The 25,769-nt window shown below is 38.0% G+C and overlaps 1 protein-coding gene across 2 annotated transcripts in view; it reads left to right on the forward strand.

The window, feature by feature from the left end:
* lyst (lysosomal trafficking regulator) overlaps positions 1-25,769 on the forward strand; it is a 140,045-nt gene that overhangs the window by 33,604 nt on the left and 80,672 nt on the right. For both annotated transcript variants that reach the window (XM_066678252.1, XM_066678253.1), the window contains exons 6-13: positions 7-2,101; positions 4,160-5,132; positions 5,372-5,533; positions 14,022-14,175; positions 17,772-18,001; positions 18,568-18,634; positions 24,272-24,381; positions 25,136-25,505. In XM_066678252.1, the coding sequence (XP_066534349.1) occupies positions 7-2,101; positions 4,160-5,132; positions 5,372-5,533; positions 14,022-14,175; positions 17,772-18,001; positions 18,568-18,634; positions 24,272-24,381; positions 25,136-25,505 (4,161 nt within the window). The remainder of the gene's footprint in view (positions 1-6; positions 2,102-4,159; positions 5,133-5,371; positions 5,534-14,021; positions 14,176-17,771; positions 18,002-18,567; positions 18,635-24,271; positions 24,382-25,135; positions 25,506-25,769) is intronic.

A 25,769-nucleotide genomic window follows, 5' to 3' on the forward strand; every position in this document is an offset into this window, starting at 1 on the left:
TTATAGATTTCACTCTGCCTTCACTCGTGGACGTGTATCGAAACAGAGAGGACAAAGCTGGTATCCTGAAGGTTGGAAAAGAAAAAACTTTTTCTGATGCCAAGAACTTTGGGAAGCACTTGTCCAGCGGTCGGAAATCAAGGCGCACATGCAGGACTGCTCAGAGATATTCAGTGAGGGATGCATGCAAATCCCATCTTTCCACATCAGATTCTGAAGCCAATTCGGATGAAAAAGCTGCAAGTACAGGGACCAAATATCGCAGGTTGCATAGTTCATTTAGATTTAGTTACCAGCATCACCAATCTTTCATTCCACAGCCTCCGCCATCACAGTATCCTAGTGAAGATGCTATGAGTGGTTTAGAAAGATCCCAGCCTCATTTGAGGCTCTTTGGATCCCTGTCACATGATAATGAAATGCTAACTGATCCCACAGCTCTTTCCATTTTGAACCGTATAGAAAATTCACCTTTTGACCTCTGTCATGTTTTACTCTCCCTTTTGGAAAAAGTATGCAAGTTTGACATGACCATTAATCACAACCCAGGCCTGGCAGCTAGTGTTGTTCCCACACTCACTGAAATCCTTACAGAGTTTGGCGAATGCTGTGGACCAGGACACAGAAGTGGTGAGGGAGGAGTTGATGAACTGGCTGGAGGCTGGACAGAAGAGCCAATTGCCCTCGTTCAGAGAATGCTTTTGCGTACTATTTTGCACTTGCTGTCTGTAGAAGTGGATCAAGGTGAGGCACTACCAGATAATCTACAGAGAAACCTAACAGACTTACTCCGAGCCACCTTGAAGATCCGCACCTGCCTAGAGAGACAAGCCGACCCCTTTGCTCCCAGACCCAAAAAGACTCTTCAGGACGTGCAAGAGGACTTCAACTTCTCTAAGTACTATCACAGAGCTCTGCTTCTTCCAGAACTCATTGAAGGAGTCCTTCAGCTTTTACTTGGTTGCTTGCAAGCCTCTGCCCCAAATCCTTTCTTCTTTAGTCAAGCTCTTGAACTGGTTCATGAGTTTGTACAGCACCGTGGCCTTGAGCTATTTGAAACAACTTGTTTCCATCTGGAAGCCCTAGGTTGTGCTCAGGACTCTAAGGTGGGTGGTGAATCCTCAGAACATTTGCGCGGCTTAATTGCTACTGTACTTAAGATAATCAGTGCAGTGAAAAAAGTGAAGTGTGAGCAGTTACACCAGTCTGTGTGTACACGTCGTCGCCACAGACGCTGTGAGTACTCACGTTTTTTGCACCATCATCGTGACCTCTTAGGACTCCCTGTCTCTGCTTTCAGGCAAGGGACTCAACGCAGTCCTTTTGAAGAGGAAACGGAGGGTAGTGAAGGTTGCTACCCTGAGCGTTGTTGTTGTCTTGCTGCCTGTGCACATCAGTGTCTGCGTCTTCTCCAACGCCTGTCTCCTTCAGGACCTGCAGTGTTGCAGTTGCTGGCTGGTGTGCAAGCAGTCGGTATTTGTTGTTGCATGGACCCACATTCAGTTGTAGGTCCTCTTCTTCAAGCATTTCAAGCACCAGGACTGCGCAACTATCAGTCCCTAATACTGAATGTGCTTAGCAGACTTGTACTAGAGCAGCTTGGAGGAGGAAGACCCTCAGAGAAGGCCAAACTTGCCTCATGCAACATCTGCACCTTGGATGACAGCAGCCTGATACCTGGCTTGGAAGAGACTTTACATGGCCATGGGACAGGAAAAGAGATGACGACCTCCACCTCTCCCTATTCTTCCTGCTACTCACAAGGTGTCCTACCAAGCACAGGACTTGAAGACATGCTCTGGAAGTGGGATGCTTTAAAAGCTTACCAGGAAATAGTGTTTGGTGAGAACTGGCAGTTGAGTCAACAGATCGCCAGTCATGTGTGCCAGTTGACCTTGCGGGGAAATTCAGTGGTACAGTGGCAATTGTACAGTCACATTTTTAATCCTGTACTTCGGAGGGGTGTAGAACTAGCCCACCATGCCCAGCAGCTTGGTGTGTCCAGTGCATGCACACAGGTCTGCAGCTATCATACCCAATGCTTCCCTGTGGAGGTGCTGCTTGTTTATCTTCAAACACTACCTGCCTTACTCAGATCAAGGTAAGAGCTCACTTCTCTTTTATTGCATGTCTAAAGCCATATTCCTGTGTGATAATACATATGATAGTGTAGTTATATGCAGAAAAAGTATACAGATTGAGAAAGTCTGATCTCCAAAACACCAGATTTGGAGCCTCTGCGCTGATAATATTCATAACAATGTCTAAATGAATTTTCTCTGAATGTGGGTTTATAGCCAGATAATCTTTGTGTGCTGGAGTCAGAATATACATGTTCTCACACATGAGATCCAGACCTGTCTGATATTTTAGCCAAGTTTTCAGCCGCAGCAACTCAGGGAGTGTGCCATGAAGCAGTCCTGCACCAGTCAGCCATAAGAATAAAGCCACCTTCTTATTTCTTCACTTATTTGTGCATTTTTAGTGCCATTTACATTTAGTGCCACTTGGGTGCATATTTGTAGTTCTACAATTATAGACAACTGCTTGGCATAAGTTCAACCTTGTAACTGTATAATTGCAGATTGTAGCCCATCTGTTCCTCTGCAAACTTTGTTAACCCTCTTTCACCTTGTTTTTTGGTGATCAAGACCAACATTGAACTACTGCAAAACAGGCTTACCCTGATGTTGTTGTTGTGTGTTAGTGTGTGTTGCCTTGGTAGGAATGGATGATACATAGAGGTGCTGCTGGTTTTTTTAACACTGTGACCACTCACTGCCCTTCTATTAGACACACCCACCTTGTTGATACACCTTGTAATTATACAATCAGAGACAGTGACTCCTCTGCTGCTGCACACTTTGTGTCAGTCATCTTTTAGCCTCTTAGCAGTGGCCACAGGAGAGCCATGTTGGCACTGAAGAACAAATTGGGGGCTGACAAAATATGCAGAGCAGAAGATGGACTACAATATGCAATTATAGAGTTACAAGGTTAAACTTATGCCAAGTGATGCTGATAAAATGGATGAGTGTAGAAAAAAGGACATGACTAATTGTAGTTAATCGTTTATAATATTTCTCATAGTCTCAGAGTTTATACTGGGCTTTAACTAGATTGTAGTGCATATTTTTCCTAAGACATAGCAATATTAATGAAGCTTATTAGCATATTAAGAATTAGAATTTGATTAATATTCCTTTTTAAACAAAGTAGCAGTTGGTTAAATGTGGTATATTTAAAACAAATAAGTTTTGTCCACCAATAAAATTGTTTAAAATGATTTTTATTTGTAGTGTGTGTGCTGCCTGTAAAAATGCTAATTAACAAATTTTATACAAATAAAATCATCATCCAGTTCAGGGTTGCAGTGTGTCAGGGGCCTACAGCGACCCTACCTGTTGTACCACAGTGCTGCCATAGATTTAATACAGCTAAATGTAACAAGAATTAATACTCTGCTAAAAAAAAAAAAAAAATTAATTAATCATAGTTGATAGTAATCAGTTATGGGTATGTGTATTTCAATTAATCCTAAAAAAAAATATTTATTTAGTTCATTTTAGGTGCAGCTACACTTTCACACAGGACAAGTAGGTTTTGGACTAACAAGTTTTTTCCTTTACAATAATAATTTTTTTAAAGGTCTGTACTATGTGCAGCTAATGATTTCAACACTGATTATGAGTTAATTTAGGAACAATACACCGATAGTTTTGCAGTCATAAAGTCAGATTTCATAATCATCTGAGCTTGTAAATATGTACATTTGTGATCAGTTTAGGCTAATTATTCAGTTGTATTTTTATCTGCTGTTTAATATTAGTATTTGTCAGTACGTAAGTTACTGAAATGACATTTCCTTTCTTATTTATGGGAGGACAAATGTGATCTTTCAGTAATGAGAAATGTTTTGAAATGTAGATTATAGAGTTATTAGGAACAAACTGTGCTCAAAAGAAGCAGCAATGATGTGCTAGCTACCATTTTAGGAAGACAGCAAGCCTGTTGTTTTTCCATGAACTAGATTACTTCTGATCCAATAACATTATGGGCAAGTATAGCTTTCTGCATTTGCATTTTGTTTTGTGACTCTGTTTGTGTTGTCTGTCTGATTCTGGTTAGTTCTTATTGGTTTCCATCTTTTCTACCCCAGCACAGTGGTGCAAGACCTGTTCCTAAGCTGTAACGGGCTGAATCAAATCACTGAGTTGATCTATCTGGACTACACTCGAACTTGGGCACTGAAAGTGTTTGAAACCCTGATCTTAAGCAGCTGGGACCAGCAGATTAACAGAAATCTTCAAGAGCTGGGGAAAGCTGAAGACCAAGAGAAATTGGCTGTTCTAGGGCTTGTAGAAGGGCCTCATGGGACAGGAGATGGTCCACAGAGCTTCAGCAAGTTCTATGAGGGCCTGAAAAGGGCATGTCCACATTGGCGAGGAAAAAGTTTTGGTGAAACAGGGCGTACCTATGGAGAGGCACATTTGAACACTATTAACCTTTTCTTGTGTGTTGCATTCCTGTGTGTTAGCAAGGAACCCGACTCTGACAGGGACTCTGCAAATGACTCAGAGGATACTTCAGGCTATGACAGTACAGCCAATGAACCTCTGGGTGGACGTTTACCCTCCCTGTCTCCAGACAGCGTGGTACTCCCCTCCAAAGAGCAGGTGAGGCGAGTAGCAGATGTTTGGTCGTTGTGCCGCTGGATTTACCTGGCCAGTCCGGTGTTCCAGAGACAGTTCTTCATGTTTGGGGGCCTAGACATCTGCTGTCGTCTTATGACTATGGTCATACAGAAACTTACTTCCAAAACTAAAGACTGCAAATTAAAAAAAATGAAAGAGGGCAAGAACAAAGAAAGCCCATCTCAGTTGGGCTCTCCATTGGTAACCTCTGTCCACACAGAGGCAGTGGCAACAACAAATGTGTCACATGAGAACCTCCAGACAGACCTTTGTGATTCCTTTTGTAGTCAGGTTGAGGTCAAGAACAAGGACACTGAATACAAGCTGGAAGAAGAGTGGCCTTTGCAGAGCATTCGATTGCTGGAAGCCCTTCTGGCTATCTGTCTCCACACTGCCAAATCTTCTCTGCAGAAACTTGAACCTGATCTTTCCTTCCAGGTAACTCATACAGTATTTAATCATAAAATATTAAGTAACAGACCTAAAACAAGTTCCCTTATATTCACAGTGTTTAGGCTGAGTACTGACTTTTATCTAAATGAATCATTAATGCAGTTCTTAATGTAAAAATGCCCTCCATATTTTATTTATATCTTTTTCTATTTTTCTTTTTGTTTAACTATTGTTTCTTATCACTATATATTTTTTTTCTCTACCCCCTCCTATTTTCTCTAAAGCTTCAGTCAGTGGAGGACACTTTGTGTGAGGTGAAAGATCAGCTCTCTCAATCTGGTCTGATAAATTCTGAATTGGCTGTTCCACTTTTTGACTCGCTCATGTGTGTAGCGCTGGCAGAAGTGCGTGGTACTCCAGTTGCTTTTGAGGAGAAACCAGAAAAGGTTAGTTTCATATTTTCACCTTACAATTATGAGATTCCAGTCTATAGGAACTCCATAGCGCAGCAATAGAAACCACATTTAAAAATAAAATAATTTGCAGTGACATTTAGATATATTTTACTGAACTCGCGTAGCATCAAAGCTAGCCAGAGGGTTGTGTGTGTGTTTTCAACATCCATGTATTTGAAAAGTAGACACTTTTTTAAGGTTTCTAGGAGTATGTTTATTATTTTTCTACTACAAAAGCTCACTGAGTTGCGTTAGTGTTTCACTGACTCCAGAGGTTTAAGGGATTTGTAACCAAGTCTTGTGCAGAGTGGCATTAGGGACTGAAAACTTAGGGTAGCTGTGAAAGAGGTATCAGGAGTAGCTGAATGGTCTAGTCAGTTGTTATAGAAAAGGAGAGCACATACTAGTTGGGGGAAAAACAGTGTAAATGAGAAATGGTTGAGGTGTGTTTTTAGTTATGTGGAAGATGGGGTAGATGAGTGGGGTGCAGCACTGTGTTACTGTGTTTGCTGGTGATGCTTCATGTAAATTCCACATGGAACTGCTGGCACGGAGCACACATTAACAGTGCCAGTAGGACTTGGTACAGTCTTAATCACCAGGGTAGAGGGCTATAAAATTAGCTTGGAGGGGCATGACGCCAGACTTCACCTTTGAGCCTTCCTGAGGTGTCATTGGGTCAATTCAGTGAAATCCTAATGAGGAGATGTGCCTATCTGATGGTCCCTGTGAAGAGCTAGTGCTTCAGTGGGTGCATTGGGTACTCTTGGGCTGGGCCCAATAAGTAACCTTGGGTGTTAGGGGTAACTGGTTGCTGATTGGATCATAAATGGCCACAGCAATCCTAGTGATTAGGTGTAGGATTAAAATGTTCAACGATCAGTAATAACAGTGATGTTGTGGTTGCAGGTGGGAAGACGGATGGGCCCAATGTGAAGCTCTCATGGATTAGTATAGGATATTTTATCTTGTGAATTATTAAGATGGCAATGGAGGTAGTAATCAGGGCCTCTGAGTGGCTCATAGGTGGGGAGAGGTGACTTTATCCCCCTCCCTCAGTTAGGGCTCATGACGAGCCTGATGACTACCATTCCTTTCACACGGTGGTTGCTGGGGAAGATAATGATAATCTAAGGTAGGCTGGTCTGAAAGTTAAACCAAGCAAGCCTAGATGTCTGTGGATTTTTTTTTTTTGATGGAAGGCGAAATGATCTCTACAGTACTGGAGAGACCAGTGAAGAGTTTACGTAAATGGTACTGTGCAGTGCTAAATGATACCAAGTAAGTTGTAGGGTTAAAAGCTGAATTGATGAAGGCTATTAATAGCATTGATAGACCATGTTTGCAATGGAATTGTGGTGTTTGCTGTTTGGCTTACTGCCTCATATTAGATGGCCATTGACAGTGTATGATGTTTCAATCACAGAAAAAGAGAGGATGGAAAGGGTTATGAACAAGGCCATAAGGAATTGGCTAAGGGTGTTTAAGTAGCGTGGCATGGTATGGGAGAGGGGTGCTGGAGTTACCACTCACAAATGTAGTTGAGGAATTTAAATGTGCAAAGGTGAGATGATTTGGTCAGAATTGAAAGATGCAGTGGTAAAAGCAGCAGCACCAATCACAAACACAGAAAGGAAGTGGATCTGAGAGTGGAGGTGCAGGTAACCAGGAGCTCATTAGAACTAAGTAATGTGATTGTCCAAGTGCAGTGCGGAAGAGCAGGCCTTAGGTCAGGTGATTCATGGATAGCTTTTAGTAAGGCCTAGTGATTTTTTTTTTGATGGCCGATGCCGATTTTTAGACAGCAGTAATGGCTGATATGTAAAGCCAATATTCCCATTCCTCAGGCAGTGAATAAACTAGAGACATTATCATGATTTATTTTTACAGAAAACGCTTCAAATTTGTAAAAGAAGCCATTTAGAGGTCCTGAAATGTATATGAAGTTGTCAAAAGCTTATGAAAACCACAAAAAATGTAGGCATTTGTCTCATTTAAAAAAAAAAAAAAAAGAGTCCCATTATTTTATTTTATTTTTTTTTTAAATTGTCTCTCCAGGGGTCTACTATTCATCAGGTAAAATTTGGAATTGATACCTCCTACTGATTTGAAGTTATTCAGGCTGGAGCAGACAGTGGACAGATGGCCTCTCCAAGTGTCTCTTTAGACCCCAAGCTCTCCATAAGGAAAATAATTACTTTTGCTGCAAAAATAGTGTATATATCTTGTCTAGACCTAATGTCAACATCTTGGTGTTTTTCTTTAATTTCTGTGAGAAACTCGTCTCTTGTCCCTTACCAAGTGGCCATTTACCCTCACCAAACAGTAAAATCCCCTTATTTATGGTGTGTTTTATTCTGATGTACTGAGTTTATTTCTGATGTTCACACTTGTTTCTCACTGAGTACAGTGTTCCTTTAAATGACTGATGTGTTAAAAGGCGAGAGCTGCACTCTGATTGACTGTAGAGCAAAACAACCTCCCCCACACCCCTGCTGCATTTAAATGTCCTCAGTGGGGGAAATATAACTAGTAAAAGACATCTTAGCTTTGAAACAAGTTTATTGACTTGATTATTGTTTGTGGAGCTTGGGGCTGCCAAATGGAAATGTTTGAGTCTCTCTTATGGTGTCTGAGTCTGCTAGACGCTGAAAACATATGCGCTTTGCTGCGTTTGTCCCTCCTCCTTGGGCACGCATCGCGCATCGCCACTGATTGGTCTACAGACTTGATTGACAGGTTGTTGGAAAACTGAGCGCTTAAGCTACGCGGCAGTAGGTGTGACATGGGTCCACGGGGATCACATTTTTTTTTGGCCAGTACTCTTGACACAAACACGAGGATTACTCACGAATTGTTTGATGGAGAGACTCAGATTTTGTCTCGTTTTGAAGGGGACTATCTAAGGTAAGCGCTGCTTTGCTAACTTTGTATGTGAGTTGCTTGTGGGCTCTTCAGGCTTCGAGAAGCAGCGTTTTTTTCATTGATGTGGAAGAAATCAGAAGTTTGGAATATCTTATTTTTTGGCATTAATTCCTTATTCCTACATTTTAGCGTATATCCTCGTGATCCTGAGCTCTGCCCGTTCAATTGGTGTATGATATGTACACATTACTCAAATATGGAGCAGTGAAAAATCTGAAAATCTGTACTGTCACTAATACTTTTTAATAACATAGCAAAAATACCTATTTATCGAGTGAGAAATATATATATATATATATATATATATATATATATATATATATGTAAAATGTGTGTGTGTGTATATATATATATATATATATATATATATATATATATATATATATATATATATATATATATATATATATATATATATATATATATATATATATAATGATTAAATTGATGAGAATCAGTGACTTTAAGCTTCAATTTGGTACATTAACACTCGACTTTGGACCTGTAGTACTTGAGATATACTGACGGATGTAACAATGAGTGATTTTTGTAGGCGCCGCCGACCAATGAGCAAAATAAGAGGATAAATAATGCTGGGTTTCTAGTGTTACAACTATCAACTCAATCGTTTATGACAGCAGTCATAAATAGTGAGAGCTGATGAGACTGCAGCTATAGGTTGGAGGCTTATACTCCTGTACTTGTGCTCAATGATGTCTGCCTGTAAGATGGCAAAATGGACACAAGGGGCGCTCTAACAGCCAGAATGACGGAGCTGCCCACAGCATTGCCTATGTGCATTGTGTAAATATCGGCCTCTTGTGTTAATATATCGGCCAATGCCGATTATATAAAAAATGTCAAAAATCCGATATATCGATTGATCACTAGTTAGGCCACCATATCACCAGAGAGAAGGCAAATGATGACTAGATTTATTCGCAAGCAGGATAAGGAGGCATGGTGCACAACAGCAGCATCACAGGCAAAACAAGGCCAGTGGCTACATTGGGAGAATCTAGAGAAGTGGACGATCACTTAGCAAGAATTGTGGGCGATTGAGGAAAGTCGAATAAAGTTTTCCTGGGAGCAACTTACAACATCCGTTCAACGCAGCAAAATCTTGAACAGTGGGTAGGTGAAAATCCTAGTTGTAGGTTATGTACTGGGGTTGACATGTTGAAGCATATTCTATCAGCTTCTAAGTTTAGCTTGTTGCAGGGTTGATATACATGGAGACATATGGGTTTTAGCATGTCTGTTGGACAGCAAAGACCTAGAGGTAAATGCAGTGACAAGTGGTTGTAGCAATAAAGCGGGTTAGGTTTTGTGCGCGAGGGAAAAACGTATTCAAGAGTTTGTGCAATTATAAATATTGGTAGATGGGGTGCATGCATTAATGGTGCCAATGGCTAGGTACTGCCTTACTTACCAGGGAGGCCAGTGTGGGTTTATGGTTGTTTATGGTTAGGGTTATGGTAGGGCTGGAAAACTATTATATATGCCCTGTTGATGAGTAATATTGAGAAGATAAGCATAATACACTTGAAATAACTTTAGGGATACCTACAGATTACAAATTTGATGTTCTGCATCTGTGAAAAGTCTCCACAGATTTGTGGAATTCTCTAACCAAATGCATTTTAAAAGAAAGGTTTTAAACATATTATATTCATCTATGACCCTGAATAGACTAAGCGGAAAAAGATATGATGATGATGATGATGATGATGATGTTATATTCACTTTCCACAATTTAATACATTTTCCTTGGGTCTTAATTGAATATCTTTGAGAGGCTTTGGTCAAAATCTCACAATTCACTCAATCAACATCTCACTGTTCTTTACCTGTGTAATCAGCCCAAATATTTAGTGTTGTTGGTTTTGGCAATTGGACACTTTGGCAGTGGACAAGGGATTACACAGGTCATCTGACTGTTCTACAGCTGTGCAGCCTGTTACACAACAGGGTAGAATGTAGTGTTTGTTGTGAAATGCTTTTCTCTTACCCTGCTTGCACACAGAATGTGACGAAAGCAACACAACAACTGGATGTCATTCGTTTTCACTAAGTATCAGTGCCACTGGCTAGCGTTGAGCAATGAGACAATGAACAACACAAACTGTGTGAATGCAATCAAGTTTAACGCTGCTCAACTTTATGCAAATGAGCCGTGATACATAGTGGTGACTACCAATCTACATAACAGGTCTTTATGACCCTTCAGAACCGCTCCACTGATTTTGGTTTCTGTTGAAGATTGGTTCCTTTCTCAAAACGAAGTAGAGACTCAAAATTACTGTGTCTGGATTTGTTAAAAGTTTATATATACAGGATATGTATTTTACTGTTAATTACAACTACATTTTTGTTGATTATTTCAACTGGATAATTGTATATATGTGCTTTAAATGTTTAAGCAGAGTTACTTTATGAATTATATCCAAATTACAGTGACCTTTGAGTTAGCCAAACATAATTTTCAGATATTGTTTCATAAGTAAACAATATAAACATAGCTGTACAGTTGTAATTTCGGTTATTGTATTATAAAATGTTCTCAATTTACTTTAGGTGGATTTAATTGGTGATGTAGAAAATGTGTATTGCTGTGCAGATAGTGTGTGTGTGTGTAAATGGAATCGCTACTTTTCTAGTAGTGATGTATTGCTTTTAATAAAGCCTTTAAGAGTGTGTCAAGACACATCTAGTCTCAGCCAGCCAGGATGCGCTGGCAGAACCCGGATTAGTGGGAGACGAGAGCGATAACCACTTGTGTTCATGTACTGTGGTACTCCAAAAAGCAGTTCCTTTTATCTGAAAAGCATCGATTCACATTGCAAGTCCTGCAGAGAGTATTGGTGAAGCCTTTATCACACATCCACGGGTGGTACACATAACCTCCTCAGAGCAGTCACAGGTCTCTGTGATATTACTCTCATGGATGTCAAAAGAGTCCATGATGTCAACAGTGATACTGGATCATGTCTTCTGACACAAACCTCTGGAAGTACTCTAGTGGTGTGTGGAGGGAAACGGAACCACTGGTGGCATCTGGACCAGAGAAAGCAGTACATGGAATAGTCAAATCTTTTTTCAGCCAGCGATAGGGGCATAGTCAGATGAGTTGTTGGCTTGGCTTGGTTGCTTAAAATGTCCTCATCATCATCAGCTGGGCAATCAGTTGGTGTCTGATTCTGTTCGTTCACTGGACCTGCATCACTAGATTCGCTGGTGTCTCATTCCAATTCAAAGACTCTCTCTCTTGTTTGGACAGCTTCAGTAACATTTTTCATAGTGTACACACATTTCCTTGCTCATAGCATTCTGGAATGGAAATAATAGTGGGAACAGTTATAGAATGATAAAGTCTGAATCATTTCAATGCAAATGAATGCTAATTATGTGATACATTCCACTCACAGTCACACATTACTGTGTGATCACTTAGCTCAAGCTATTAAAAGGAACACCCAGACCATTTAGATCAACAGAGTCCAGAACAATGCACCATATTTACAACCCTCCAGACCACTTATATCCATACACTCAAGAACATTCACATCTGTCCCCACACCCATACAGTAACCATTTAGCCAATCAGTGTCTGGCTTTAGATATTTGAGCACACAAAGCCCAGAAAAACAGATGTATATGTATTTTTCACAATATGTGAATATTTGAGAAGTGCTATGTCCCCATGGATTGTGCAAGATGCATATGCCATTTTGACTACCATCCTTACCCAATGTTGTAAAACTGCAATAAAGACATAAGCTGAAAATCTTAGTTGGTGCATGCATTCAACAATAATTACTAAGTAATTACTAAGGCTGGCCGCGAATATTCGGATATTTGTTCATTGGGTAGGTATTCGGTTTATACTTTTGAGATTTGGATATTGTTTTTTTTTTTTTCTTTTCTTTTTGATAAATGTAGCGATAAAGACAACCCTCCACTCAAGATGTATTCAGCCTTTTCAACATAAGTCTTGAACAAAGCCTAAAACAGCCTTACAGTACAGTTACAGCTAAAAAAGCTACAGTTAATTTTGTGAGCTTTAAACCTCAAATTAGGACACCTCCATGAAGCTCTGGTTGATTTATGTACAATGTGCTCTTAGTGGCGCCATGTAGCGCAAAAGTTAACAAACGACTCAGCGAGCGGAGCCATGCTGGGAGCCAAAGTGCAGCTTTAATTTTTACAGCAGGCACTGAGAGCAGATTTTCTGAACAATATGGCTGGCCCCAAATATTTGGGTGTTCAGATATTTGTTAATTGGGTATGTATTTGGTTTCTAATTTTGGGATATTTTTGGATAAATGTGGCTATTTATAGTAGCACTGAATCAACACGCTTAGGCTACAGCAGTAAAAACAGTGTTCTCCCCACTCCACTAGTATTCAGGCTCATCAACATAAAAGTCTTTGTGCAAATGAAGCCTAAAACTCAGTCATATAAAACAGCCTAACATGCTAAAGCAACACACAACGAAGCAAGACGATGCTACAGTTCATTTTGTCAGCTTTGTTCCTGAAATTAGAGCACATCCACTCAAACTGGTTAAGTTGTGTATACTCTGTGCCCTTAGTTGGCGAGCAAGTTAACAGATTAGAGAGCAGAGCAAGCGAACCCGCGCTTTGAGCCACAGCACAGCCTAGATAGAGGGATATTAAAGCCTGGTTTGGAAGCGGATTTTGGAGAGGCAGTAATAACATAAAAAGGCATCGCATATTCCACTGTTACAAGCACTGTTCTAATGGGTTAAATGCAATATGTTAACAGTTCAGCACTTTGGAGTGATTATATATTTATTATTTTAAACCCTTTCTCTTTCTGCTTCTTTAAACGCTTGAGGTGGTAATGCCCTAAGAATGTTTTCATGACACAAGACATGGATAACATTTTCTTACCACAAAAATGTAATGATATTGTTCCAGTGAAATTTTTCCTTGTGAGTTTAAGTAATTTGCATACTATATATTTAATTGTAGAATAATGAACATTTGGTGTATTCAGTCTACATTTTTAGAAGGATGTCTTTGTTACAGTGAGACAAAATTTTAATATCGCGATAAGAATCGAGATTGATGAATATAGAAGATTCGTGATAACATTTTTGGCCAACATTTTCAGCTCTAGACTAAAGGCAAATCTCACAAAATTATTGGAAGTCTGTGTTATGATCCCATATTACATGAAAACAAACCTGTGTGTCTGCCAGCCAGCCGTCTTGGGCTGTCTTTGCGCCATACTTGTCAGCTGATGTGTCCTGTGACTGGAATGTTTTAGTTATTTATTTCAGATAATTTTACTGACATTATGAAAACATTTCTCCTTCATGCTCAGTTTTAATTTGCACTATACTCTTTTAGGTAAGAATTGTAAATATAATTTTTAGCAATTTGGTAGTTTTAATTTTACATGTTATAGGAGATTGTGAAGCCAGAATACTGAAACTTTTGATTGCATTGATATATCTTATGAATATTGTATGTTGTTATCATGTGTTTTCTTTTCAAAGGGAATGAATTTGCTCCCTGTTTTCTAGGAGATTCAAGGGGGAGTGTCTCCAGCTCCAGCAGAATATTTGTCGGAAGAAGCAGATGAAATTCAGGTGTGTGAAGTTCAGGCAGTGGGAGAGGAGGAAGGATACGAGGCTGATAGTGAAAGCAACCCTGAGGATTCTGCACAGCGCAAAGAAGGTACTGTTACATCTGAACACAAACACACTCATACAGATGGATCTTACATAATGGGAGTTTGTGTAATTCAATTTCAGTCCCTGCTTTGTGTCAGCAGTGTGGTTTGAGCAAGATTTTCACATGATTAAATTATTAATATTGCTAAATATTTTCCTGTTGTAAAGTAATTACTTTTATTAATACTTAAATTAACTTGTGATTAATTTGTGTTATTTATTTATTTATTATCAACCTCATTTTATTTATATGAAATGTATACTCACTAAATACAACTTGAAGTGCTTCACAAAAGCCAAAAACAATAGCAAAACCACATGTAATTTAACTAGTAATTAAAAGTTTTCATTGGCTTTAGAAAAAAAAATTGAACAAAATATTGACCAGATTTATTACAAAAAAAACCCCACTTTGTTTTAAACTATATAGAAAAGTACAATATTCAGCTTTTGCATGTGTTCTCCTGATCTCTGGTATGAAATGTTGCAAAGAATGATAAGGCTAAGGCTCCTGATCTGTGGTCACATGGAAACTGAATCCTTTCTCAGCCTGAGAATGCAGCCATTGTTTCCTGTATGGCTATGATGTAAGACAAATGTAGTCTAGGGCCTTATGAGCTTGTCTTGTGACTACTGTTTTTATCTATCTAAAAACACACACATTTTATGTCAGATTTATTTATTTATTTATAAGGGAAGCTGCATTACTATTTCCCAGTTGATCAAATGTGAAAATTCAATGCAACTACTGCATATTAGGTAAACCCAATTGCCTACAAGACTGCATTGGAATGTATGTGCAACTCATTATTATTATTATTATTATTATTATTATTATTATCAATTTTTTTTCTTTCTTCACAAAGAAAACTCTCTGTGTGTGTTTATTTATTTATTTATTTATTTATCAATCTGGGGTTTTAAACTCACATCTGTGATTGTGGGAAAATGTGGTTCTTTTCATTGGGGTCATTTGTTTATGTTCTTGCCGTCATAACTTATTCAGATTTATCATTCAATCAGCTCAAATGCAGTATCACTAGGACAGTTTTTTACATCTTTGCAACATGCCAAGATAAGAAATGCCTTATCCCTGCATGATGCAGAAACATTAGTACATGCCTTATTACTTCCAGGCTAGACTACTGTAAGGCACTACTGTCAGAAATTTAGTTCAAAATGCTGCAGCCAGGGTCCTGACTAAAATTAGAAAATTTGAGCATATCATCACTTCATTGGCTGCCTTTTAAGTGTCGTATCGATTACAAAAATCTGTTATTGACATATAAAGCCCATTAGATAAAGGTGGCAGATCCAGGAGTCCATGGACACAGGTAATTATAGTAGACTGAGACGCTGGTGCTGTTTTCCCGCAACTTGCCCACGATCACTCAGGTTTGTCAACAGTGGAGGGGAGGGATGCCAATGTTTCAGGATGCTCCTGCATCTTTGTGTTCTTCTGGTTCTCTCCTTTTTGTTAAGCTGTAAGATCTTTTGTTAAGTAAGATCTGCTGGAGTCATTAGCCACATTCTGGAAATGTTCACATTCTCTGTTTTACATACACCTAAATGGATCAAAACTAATTTCATTCCACTACCTTTTTCCGAATAAATGACCACCCACCTGTACTGCTAGACACTGATGGATGACTGACTGTTGAGCCCCTGCTCCACGCTCAGACCAGCTGCCCATGCTCCAGCCACCGTCACTTGCCTTGGACTAGCTGCCCACTCTATATTTGAAGTTTTCACTGACTCCTAACTTTTATTTCCAGTAGATTGACCAGAGGAGGATAGGTCTCCCCTTGTGAGCCTTGGTTCCTCCTAAAGTTTCTTCCTCAGCTCTGAGAGAGTTTTTTCATGCAACTGTCGCCCCTGGCTTGCTCACGTGGGGGATTTTTAAATTTTTTATAGTATTACTCATTTGTTACTCAAGTTGTTTTGCAGAACTTCGGTTGTGTTTACTTTCATACATTTAGTGCTCTCCCAAATTTAAAGTCAGTTACATCTACAGCAAAAATAATTCAATATTATCCAACTATGGAGGAGGAATAGAGCAATAGCTTAATTTCGGTTCATGCTTTGCAATGTTTGGAGGTCTTTTAAAAACCTCCAGATGCTTTTTCTCTGCTGTGAGCAGAGAGAGAAAACCTAGCTTACTAGACCAAGACACACTGGGGCTTTGTAAACAAATTAGAACAAGCACTCAAACAGACTGGAGAGCTAGCAAATGGTGAGGGGAATATGCTCAGAATTTTATAAAAAGTATTTTTTTTTAAAAGTAAATAAATATTGTCAGGGCGGCACGGTGGCGCAGCAGGTAGTGTCGCAGTCACACAGCTCCAGGGGCCTGGAGGTTGTGGGTTCGATTCCCGCTCCGGGTGACTGACTGTGAGGAGTTGGTGTGTTCTCCCTGTGTCCACGTGGGTTTCCTCCGGATGCTCCGGTTTCCTCCCACAGTCCAAAAACACACGTTGCAGGTGGATTGGCGACACAAAATTGAGTGAGTGTGTGAGTGAATGTGTGTGTGTGTGTTGCCCTGTGAAGGACTGGCGCCCCCTCCAGGGTGTATTTCCACCTTGCGCCCAATGATTCCAGGTAGGCTCTGGGCCCCCCCCGCGACCCTGAATTGGATAAGCGGTTACAGATAATGAATGAATGAATCAATAAATATAGTCTTTAAACAATATCACAGTCACTAATATTGTTGAAGCTTTTAATCCCTATTTGAACAAACCATTCCCTGCTGATCAAGTCAGTACAAAATTTCAACATGGTGTAGGGTACAGTTGCCAATTTTTTAATTCTGGATATAGGACAGTTATGGATATGGAAGATATTTGGCAGAATTTAATAACATTTTGCACTGCATCCTTTTAAACTATAAAGTCACTGCACTGTGTAGTTTCCCTATTGCTGTGAAATTTGATAAAGAAGCAGAGTAAGTATCAAGAAGGAAGAGTTGTTACTGTTAGACCAGGCTTTCAAATTCATATAAATAGAAAGTGATCAAATTATATCAAAGTTTAAAATCCATATGATATATATAGCCTGTTGTAGAGTTGTTGTAAGGATGTTATGGGTTAAGGACAGAGTTGAATAAATCCATTTGTTTCTTATTAATACTGTTATTGCTGGGTATTTGCAGTGAGGCTAATCAGTGAACTTGCTAGTGCATGTTACTTGAAATATTCCCACTCTTAATGTGATTTTTTTTTTTTTTTTTTTTTTACTTTGCTTTGTTGTGTTCAATTTTGTATGAATTACAGTGATTAAAAGATCATTGTTTGATCATGAAGTTTGGAAGCAAATATAACAAAGCATAATAATGAACAAAAGAAATTGGCTATGGACCCCAGAGAATATCATTTCTTATTTGAGCTGAGCGTGTATGATAGGTCATATCTATCTATATATATATATATATTTTTTTTATGTTGGTTTGGTTGTGTGGTCATTTATTTGTGGCTTTTTATTGTGATTTGTTTCATCTGTATAGTGAGTAGAGCAATCATCTTTTTAAATGCACCATTCATTCATTCATTCATTCATTCATTCATTTATTTATTTATTTATTTATTTATTTATTTATTCCCCAAGTTTCCGAGGAGGCGGAGGTGGCAGCCTCATTAGGAGAATGTGCATGTGGGTCCCTCAATGTATCCCAGGGTCCCAGGCAAGGCCTTCTCCTTTTCCCAGAGATCTGCATCATGGAGCTTCAGCTCCTGGCCAACAGCAACCCAGACATGGATGTGCTAGGCCATGTACTGCAGAGCCTGCTGGGAATAGTGCGTGGCCACCGTCGCAATGCAGCAATGATATACCAAAAGGTCTGAGACTAATTGCCGTTTATTCTAATACTACTTGCCTTTTATTTTAATAATAATATTAAATAAAGAGCAAGTGTTTATTCAAGATATGGTAGTGTGAATCTAAAAGGAATGCACAAAATATCAATGGTTGTTATGATAAATAGTTTAATGATAACCCTTAGTGGTCAACAAACATTTCCACTCTTTGAAAGGATGTTTTTAACAAAAAAAATGCTTAATGACATTGTTAGCATATTGAAAAATGCCTTCAGCTCATTTGGAGTTTTTATTTCTGATCTAGGCCAGACCTTGAATGATAACTCTAACTAGTAAACAAACATTTGCTCAGGAATATAGAATTTGCATTTTTTTTTCGGTATTTACAATAACTATAAATATTTACTCATAAAATGTAAAAGAATTAAGTCATTTTGTGTCATATTGTCAGTTATTTTATATTATTATTATTATTTTTTAATGTTAGATGTTCATTGTAAAATCATTAATTTAAAAAAAGTACTGCCAAATGTGACATGTGTAAACTGTACAGATTTATCAATCCATGATATCTGATTTCTTTATAGGGTGGTGTGAAATCTATTCTGACTGGCTATCAGGATATACTCAACCAATCAGATCCTGCCTTTAAAGGTGTGTATCCTTGTAGTTTTATGAATTAAATTTGTAAGTAGCTTTATGTATAATATGCAAACCTTGAAAAGTAGGGATATAATAAAATAAAAATGTAAATTTTTTTACAAAGTAAATAAGTCCTGTGTTTATGCTGACCAACCTAATTACATTTATAAAATACAAACATGTTTTTAATTTGATGCCTGCAAGACATAAGGAAAAAAACATAATAATAACGATGGGATTGTACAACATAGGAACAAAATGTTAATAGAATATTAAATTGACCAATTTTTTATGTTTGACGGCAAGAAAATTAATATAAAGATATAAGATAAGCTTCTACCAAAAACTCAGTCTTTACAAGTAAAAATTGATTGTGGCTCACCACTTGGTGACAAATTTATTAAGTATTTTAAAACTCCAAAAAAATGTTGCTAAATATTTAGGTTTTTTACCATCTAACATACACATGTATTATTGTGAAAAAATTAAAGAAATCCAGTACAATCTCTGTGTATAGTAATACTTGAAACTCCTGCTGAATATAACAAACCCTCAAGCTAGAGCTTGATGAATTTTTATTTATTTATTTATTTATTTATTTTTTATTTATTTATTTATTTTTTAAATAAAAAATGCACCCTAAAATATATCTTGGGATTTTAGAGACACATGCTGTCATCAGGACAAAATCTGTTCTCTGGTCCATTGTTTTATTCAATAAGACTATGTCAGTTTTTTCTAGCATTTATTACAAGAGTGTGGCTTCATAGACAGTGTGTTTGCGCTTAATGGGTCTTTCTGCAGTCCAGATACGTCATGTATAAAACTTTGTGAGAGACACTGATTTAGACAATTAAAAGTGTATTAATAATGTGGTCTGTAAAAGTGACAGCAATCAGTGAAAAATTTCTGCTTGGCACTGCTGGAGGATTTAGTGAATGGAATTATGGGTAAACGTGTTTACTGGGATTACCCTCGTTATTTGGCTAGGAATGATGAGTGGCCAATTTACAGTACAAGGACAGCAGTAGATGAGAGGACAGAGTAGAGTTTATCATTTCTGGTTTACTAGATATAATACTACACTGACACATTTATAAGCCTTACCATTTTTAATATGCATAACAAACTATATGGAATAGCACACAACTAATTAAGCAGCACATCATACACTGATTTTGTATGTTATAAGCTTTATAGAACATCAAAAAGATTAAAATCCAGCAAACCACACAGTCTTATTTAATTATTCTAATACATTGTACTTTCATATGCCACTAAATAATATATTTCAATGCAATATATTGGAAGAAAAATGGACTTGCATTAAGCCAGGGTATATACTTTTTTATTCTCCAGGCTTTTTAACATTGAACTACACCGTTTGTTCATTTCTTCACTGGATTTAGGATAAAAAAAACATTTTCTGTTTTCATTTTATATCTTCAATCTCACCAATAAAGAACTTAATGAACTTAATAAACATATCCTTTTTTAACTTTAATTAATTGACATAATTAAATTATGTTAAAGTATTTACTTTAAATGACAGTTTTATAATTTACACCGAACCTATTTTAATGCCACATGTACTTTACAATCAGAGAATATTTTCTAATTGATTAAGTTCATTAAAAAGGACTAATGAATACAAGAATGGGGAAATTATGTCACTTGAATGTTTATGTATATGTAGGTTTGCATATGCACTTTATTTCACATTGATCAGGAAATATTAAAAAGGTATAAATGAAAGTTGTGCAGACATACACAGGATGATAAATCTATTTTGTTTTGTGTGTATCAGAGCTGTATAGAAAGAGATTTGTGCCAACAAAAGTCCGAAATGCTTAGTGGTCACGTGACTCATGTAGGCTTGGCCAATCTAGGAGGCCAATTTAAATGCAGAGTCAGAGAGGGAAACTGCATTTTTGGTCATTAGTCTTCAGTATGTGCACTGATTTACAATATTTCTACAGCACACTGACCTATGTTTGTGGTTACACATATGCTTAAAATAAAAAGAAGAAAAACATTTGCCGCCATTTCAGGATATGATGTATGTATATTTTAGATATCTCAGTTACAGGAATATTCCTGTTGTTGATCGCATGGGGAAAAAAAAACACTTAACTTTTATGGTAGTCAGTATGAAATATTCTTTATGTTTTCAGATACAGGTAGAGTGTTAAGATTAGATTTCTAACACATCATGCTGGTTTATTACTCCTATATGGACCTAATCTTAAAGACTAATGTAAAACCTATGTTATCAGATTGAACGGAATGTGGAGCTTTTGTGTAAATTTGCCATTTAAAACAGTACATTAAAATATCACATCCAGCCAGGACATTAAATCACACGTTTGCACAAATAAAACATTTATTTTTTATAATGGCTGTTTCAATTCAATAGATTGAAGCGCTTTAACATTACTAAAGATTATAACAACAAATAAAATATGTTCAAAATCCTGCACATTTAACACACACAACACACCAGCGGAAGCGTATTTGCTTCATTAAAAAGGAACAAGGTAAAACCCAGCCTTGAGGTGCAGGATTCTTTCTTTACTGTTTAAAAGTCTCAGATAGGCATTATATCTAGTTCTATATAATCACAAACACAATTCTGTTCCTTATGGTTTCATAACTTTAGCTTAGATTCTATTGCAAAATAAATCCTCATTTCACCTTCTCCATTCACAACTCTACAATCACTCACCCAGTTACATTGAACACATCCTCCCTCAGACAAACATCACACTGGAACAATTTTTCTCTAATTTCCCAATGGAATAAATCATAAAATGACATTATGAGAATGTATTTTCTGGCTGTTTGTTGTGATGTTTATACTTTACTCAAAGTCCTATAACCTAATGAACAGTTAACGATCCCCAAATCTACAAATTTAGTGGGGAAATCACTTAACATGCTTTAACACACTTGTTAATTGGATATAGATGTGCTGATAATATATGTTCCGACATTACTGTAAAAAAAAAAAAAAAAAAATTGGTTTATAGTTCATTGGAGTCAACACTTTCACAGCTCTCTCTGTATGGGTCTGGTGTGCAACCACATCCCAGGCTTTGTGGGTACGCCATGTTTTAGTGTTAAATCTGTGCAATTTAATTATACGAGACCCCAGATCTCTCTCCTCTAGTTTTAGTGTAATTTAGAATAGGAGAAAATATATGAAACATGAATAGGAGAATCAGTCAATTGTTACTCTGGGCAGGTTGGCAATAGATGTCATTTTATCCTCAGTTCCCAATAATTAAAAATTAAAGTAATTAAAAGAGAAGGCAATGCTAGACAACAGTAAATATTTTATAAACTTCAGATTAAACATTTATTTGTCAGATTATTAAAAGAACACTCAGCAGGAAATTCTGAGATTGATCAGCACTTTCCTACATACTAGTTATGGGCATTAATATGATTCATTTTACTCATTGGATGCGTTATGTTGTTATAAACTTATAGCTTTTTGTGTACCAGTCACATTAAAAGCTTAAGCAGTGTGCTTACCCAAATCAATTTAAGAAGGTTTGTGTTTATGTCATGGGTTTAATACTTCCCCTTAATGTAATGAGGTAGCAAAACAAAAAGACTTTTATGGAGCTTTTCCACTGTATGGAATTGGCTCAGCACAGCATGGCTCGTATCAAACTTCTCTGGTTGCTTTTCCACTACCACATCTCCCCCACGAAATGGAGCTGATAACGTCACAAAACCCAGTCTCCAATGGGCCCTGCAGGCTTTGTAAACTGGAACAACAGTGTCAGTTTCATTACTGTTTGGTTCTGTTTACTCCATGTATTCCCTTGTTGAATGGGTACAGTTTCCTTGTTGCAAATCCAGCTCTTGGTGGAGTTATTCATTGGCCACCAATCCAAGGAAAGTTTGAACAAAATATCAAGGCATTATTAAATGAGCTGTCATTGTGAATAGGATAAAATAATTGTGATCACTACTGTAGCTTGTAGATTTTACAAGGAGTTTTTGCTGAAGGTCTGCATTTTGCCATGTAAACAAGTCTCTTTGGCCAATCGGCACTCTGCAATGTTTAAATGTCATGTTTTGGCCCTACTCATCTCACTAAAATCCAAGCTTGAGCAGGGACTAAATAAAGTACCTGGTTCCAGGGACAAGGTACCAGATTTGTCAAATGGAAAAGCAAGTGAGCCAAGCAGACTGAGTCGAGTTGAGAAGGGACCATGCAGTGGAGAAGTGCCATAAGGAAACGCAACAAGGCAATATTTTGCAACAGACCTAAATGATGACTGGGCATTCAGTTTTTAGAGAAATTAATTTTTATTTTTACTGTGCTGTTCAGGGTTTCAGGTATGGTAAAAGTGTGTTTGTGTGTGTATGTTTATGTCCTAGAAACATAAACATACTCCCAGAAACCTTAAAGATTTTCAAATATATGGAGGTTGAAAATAAATTAAATTTTACCTGGTTGTTATAGAAGATGATTAACAAGAGGCATGTCTCTCTCTGAGACTCAGACTGCGACCCTTGATGGCCCAACCATTCATATGATAATAGTATGATTGTTCGGCTGCTCTTATTGGAGGATTATGGCATGTGAAAACGCTAATTTTATTCATATAAACAAATGCATGTGGCTGTGTTTTCACACTGCGCACGGATCTCTAAGACGGCACAGTCACATATTACGGCTGCCTGAGGAGGAACTGCTTCATTTTGTGATGAGTAAGTGAAATATATTTGACTCGTTTTTCTGAAGCACGTATGGGGCTGGTTCGATTTGACGATACACTAGTTTTGCTGACGGGTAGTATATTGTAAATGTGCAGAGGCACAGATCTTTGATTGATTGAGGGGGAAAAATGGCCTGTAGTAAAGTTTGAGTGCTCTCTGTAGCTTTCAAGTAGTCATCTAAAGCTCATAAGTATTCATGTATTTATATGTAGCCTGTGTTTTTGCTAAATAAATAAATAAATAAATAAATAAATAAATACCACCATTTACAAATGATTCACTAGGTCTCACTGATTGACCATTAAACTTGACAGCAGGGAGGGGATTTCTCACCTGTATTTCACACACATTTCATGAATTGCCAGTGTGTGAGCCATGGGTATTGAGAAAAACATTGTCACAAGAAAAACAAATTAAAATGTCAGAAAGCTGTAAAGGTGTGTAGCCAATACCCATGTCTGAACCCATGTTCAGAGCTCTAAAAAAAAAACTTCATTAATGTTCACAATGGGTTTTTCACTATATATCAGCACCTTTTGAAAGTAGGTTTTTGGGTCCATGTTGGGTCCAAGTCCATGTTTAGAGTTAATTTAAATAATAAAAAAAAACAGATGACATACATACTTCTCTCTCATAATTGTTGCTGGGTTTGTGCTGAATACAGATTGTGTAGTTTCTGGGAACAAATTTTTTAGGTAGGGGAAATTTGTTAAAATATCAAGGCATGTCAGATCACCTCAGTCGTGGCTGAAGGGCCTCAGACTCCAAGGGGTTAAAGTGATTTAATGTTTGTATACTTGCATATCACCTAGACTACACCACTTGTATGTACAAGGAGTAATTCTAAATAGGGTAGTTAAGTATGACATTGTGTTTTATATGGATGCAATATATGCTTCTTTGTTCCTATAGAGTGCCAGATAGTGCTGGTTGAGCTGCTAGTTGCCATGGTGAGCAACAGGATGACAGCAGATGAGCTGGCTTTACTGATTCGCCCCTTCCTGGACAAAACCCCTCCAACTGTAAGAGACGCAAAGTGCCAGTAATAAAATTAAACATGTTATTGATTCTTGTTGCTTTAATGTACATTCAGTGGAAAATAGAATTTTAGTTTCTGTGCTTATATTGTTTATTTATTATAATGAATGAATAAATGTTGCCTATTTTCTTTGCTTATAGCTATAAATTGGAGAGTTCATATTTTTATCATTGGTATAAATTTCTTAGACTTATAATGAAGGAATATCCCATCCTACCACTATGCTGCTATATATCGTCACTGTCCAAATAAAAACGTTTCTCCATAAGTAGTTGTTTGAACACAGAAGCTGTCCTTCACATTGCGCAGGCATGGCCTAAGGGTTAGAGGACGGGGCTTGGTACCGGAAGCTTGCCGGTTCAATCCCCAAGACTGGCCAGGACATCCACAGCTGAACTGCTCCCCAGGTGCTGGGGATGGCTGCCCCCTGCTCTGTGTGTGTGTTTACAGCCCCTAGTTTGTGTGTGTTAATTGCCCCAGATCAGTTAAATGCGGAAAACACCTTTCTTTGTACATTGTACAGTGACAAATAATTGCCCATTATTATCACTGTGTGAAAATTTCATGATGAATGGACCAATATAAATTCTCCAAAGTTGCTGCTTGCAAAATTGTTTTTATATTGACTGAGCACCTTTTATGAGTATACTTATCACCTTTACCCAATGTATGTTATTGTAGCAGAGCTTCTATTTATTCATTCGTTTTTCCTTACTTTCCCCCCATATGTCCACTAGAAGATACTGCTGCATGGTATTCTCCAGATAGTGGAAGCCAACACAGACTTAGAGCCCCTGCACCACCTGTCTTTCCCCATGGTCCTGGGCAAAAGTGCCCTAAGCACTAGCTTGTCTGTGGGTCCGAGGACCAGTGTGGCAGCTGGAACACGAGCTGGGGTCGGCATGCTTTGGCGAGGCAAACAGTCGCCTGGCAGATGTGATTGTGATGGACATCCTGGACACTTGCATACCTCCCCCTGGCATATTGCTCCTATCCATCTTCCCCTGGTGGGGCAAAATTGCTGGCCACATATGGCTAGTGGCTTCAGTGCCTCACTCTGGATACAAGTTGCGAAGAGTGAGGATGAAGAGCTGCCCTTGCACAGAGGTAAGAAGAGACGTTTCCTACTGCATATTTTATCACTTCAAGGAAGGGCAGAATAGTAGAGGCATGAAAAGGAAGCCTCACAGTAACCTACAATTTTGAGACTTAATCCATCTGGGCCCTAACTGTTATGCTTTATTTTGATCTGGTTGACAGAAAATTTTTATGTTAGAAACAGAATAAAGTATTGTTAAAATGATCTATTATAAAAGTCAAGTAGAGTGGTGTTTTGATAATAACTGCTTTTAATAAAAGCATGGAATAAAG

This window comes from Hoplias malabaricus, chromosome 8 (assembly GCF_029633855.1).
Source record: "Hoplias malabaricus isolate fHopMal1 chromosome 8, fHopMal1.hap1, whole genome shotgun sequence".
In the NCBI taxonomy this organism is placed as follows: domain Eukaryota; kingdom Metazoa; phylum Chordata; class Actinopteri; order Characiformes; family Erythrinidae; genus Hoplias; species Hoplias malabaricus.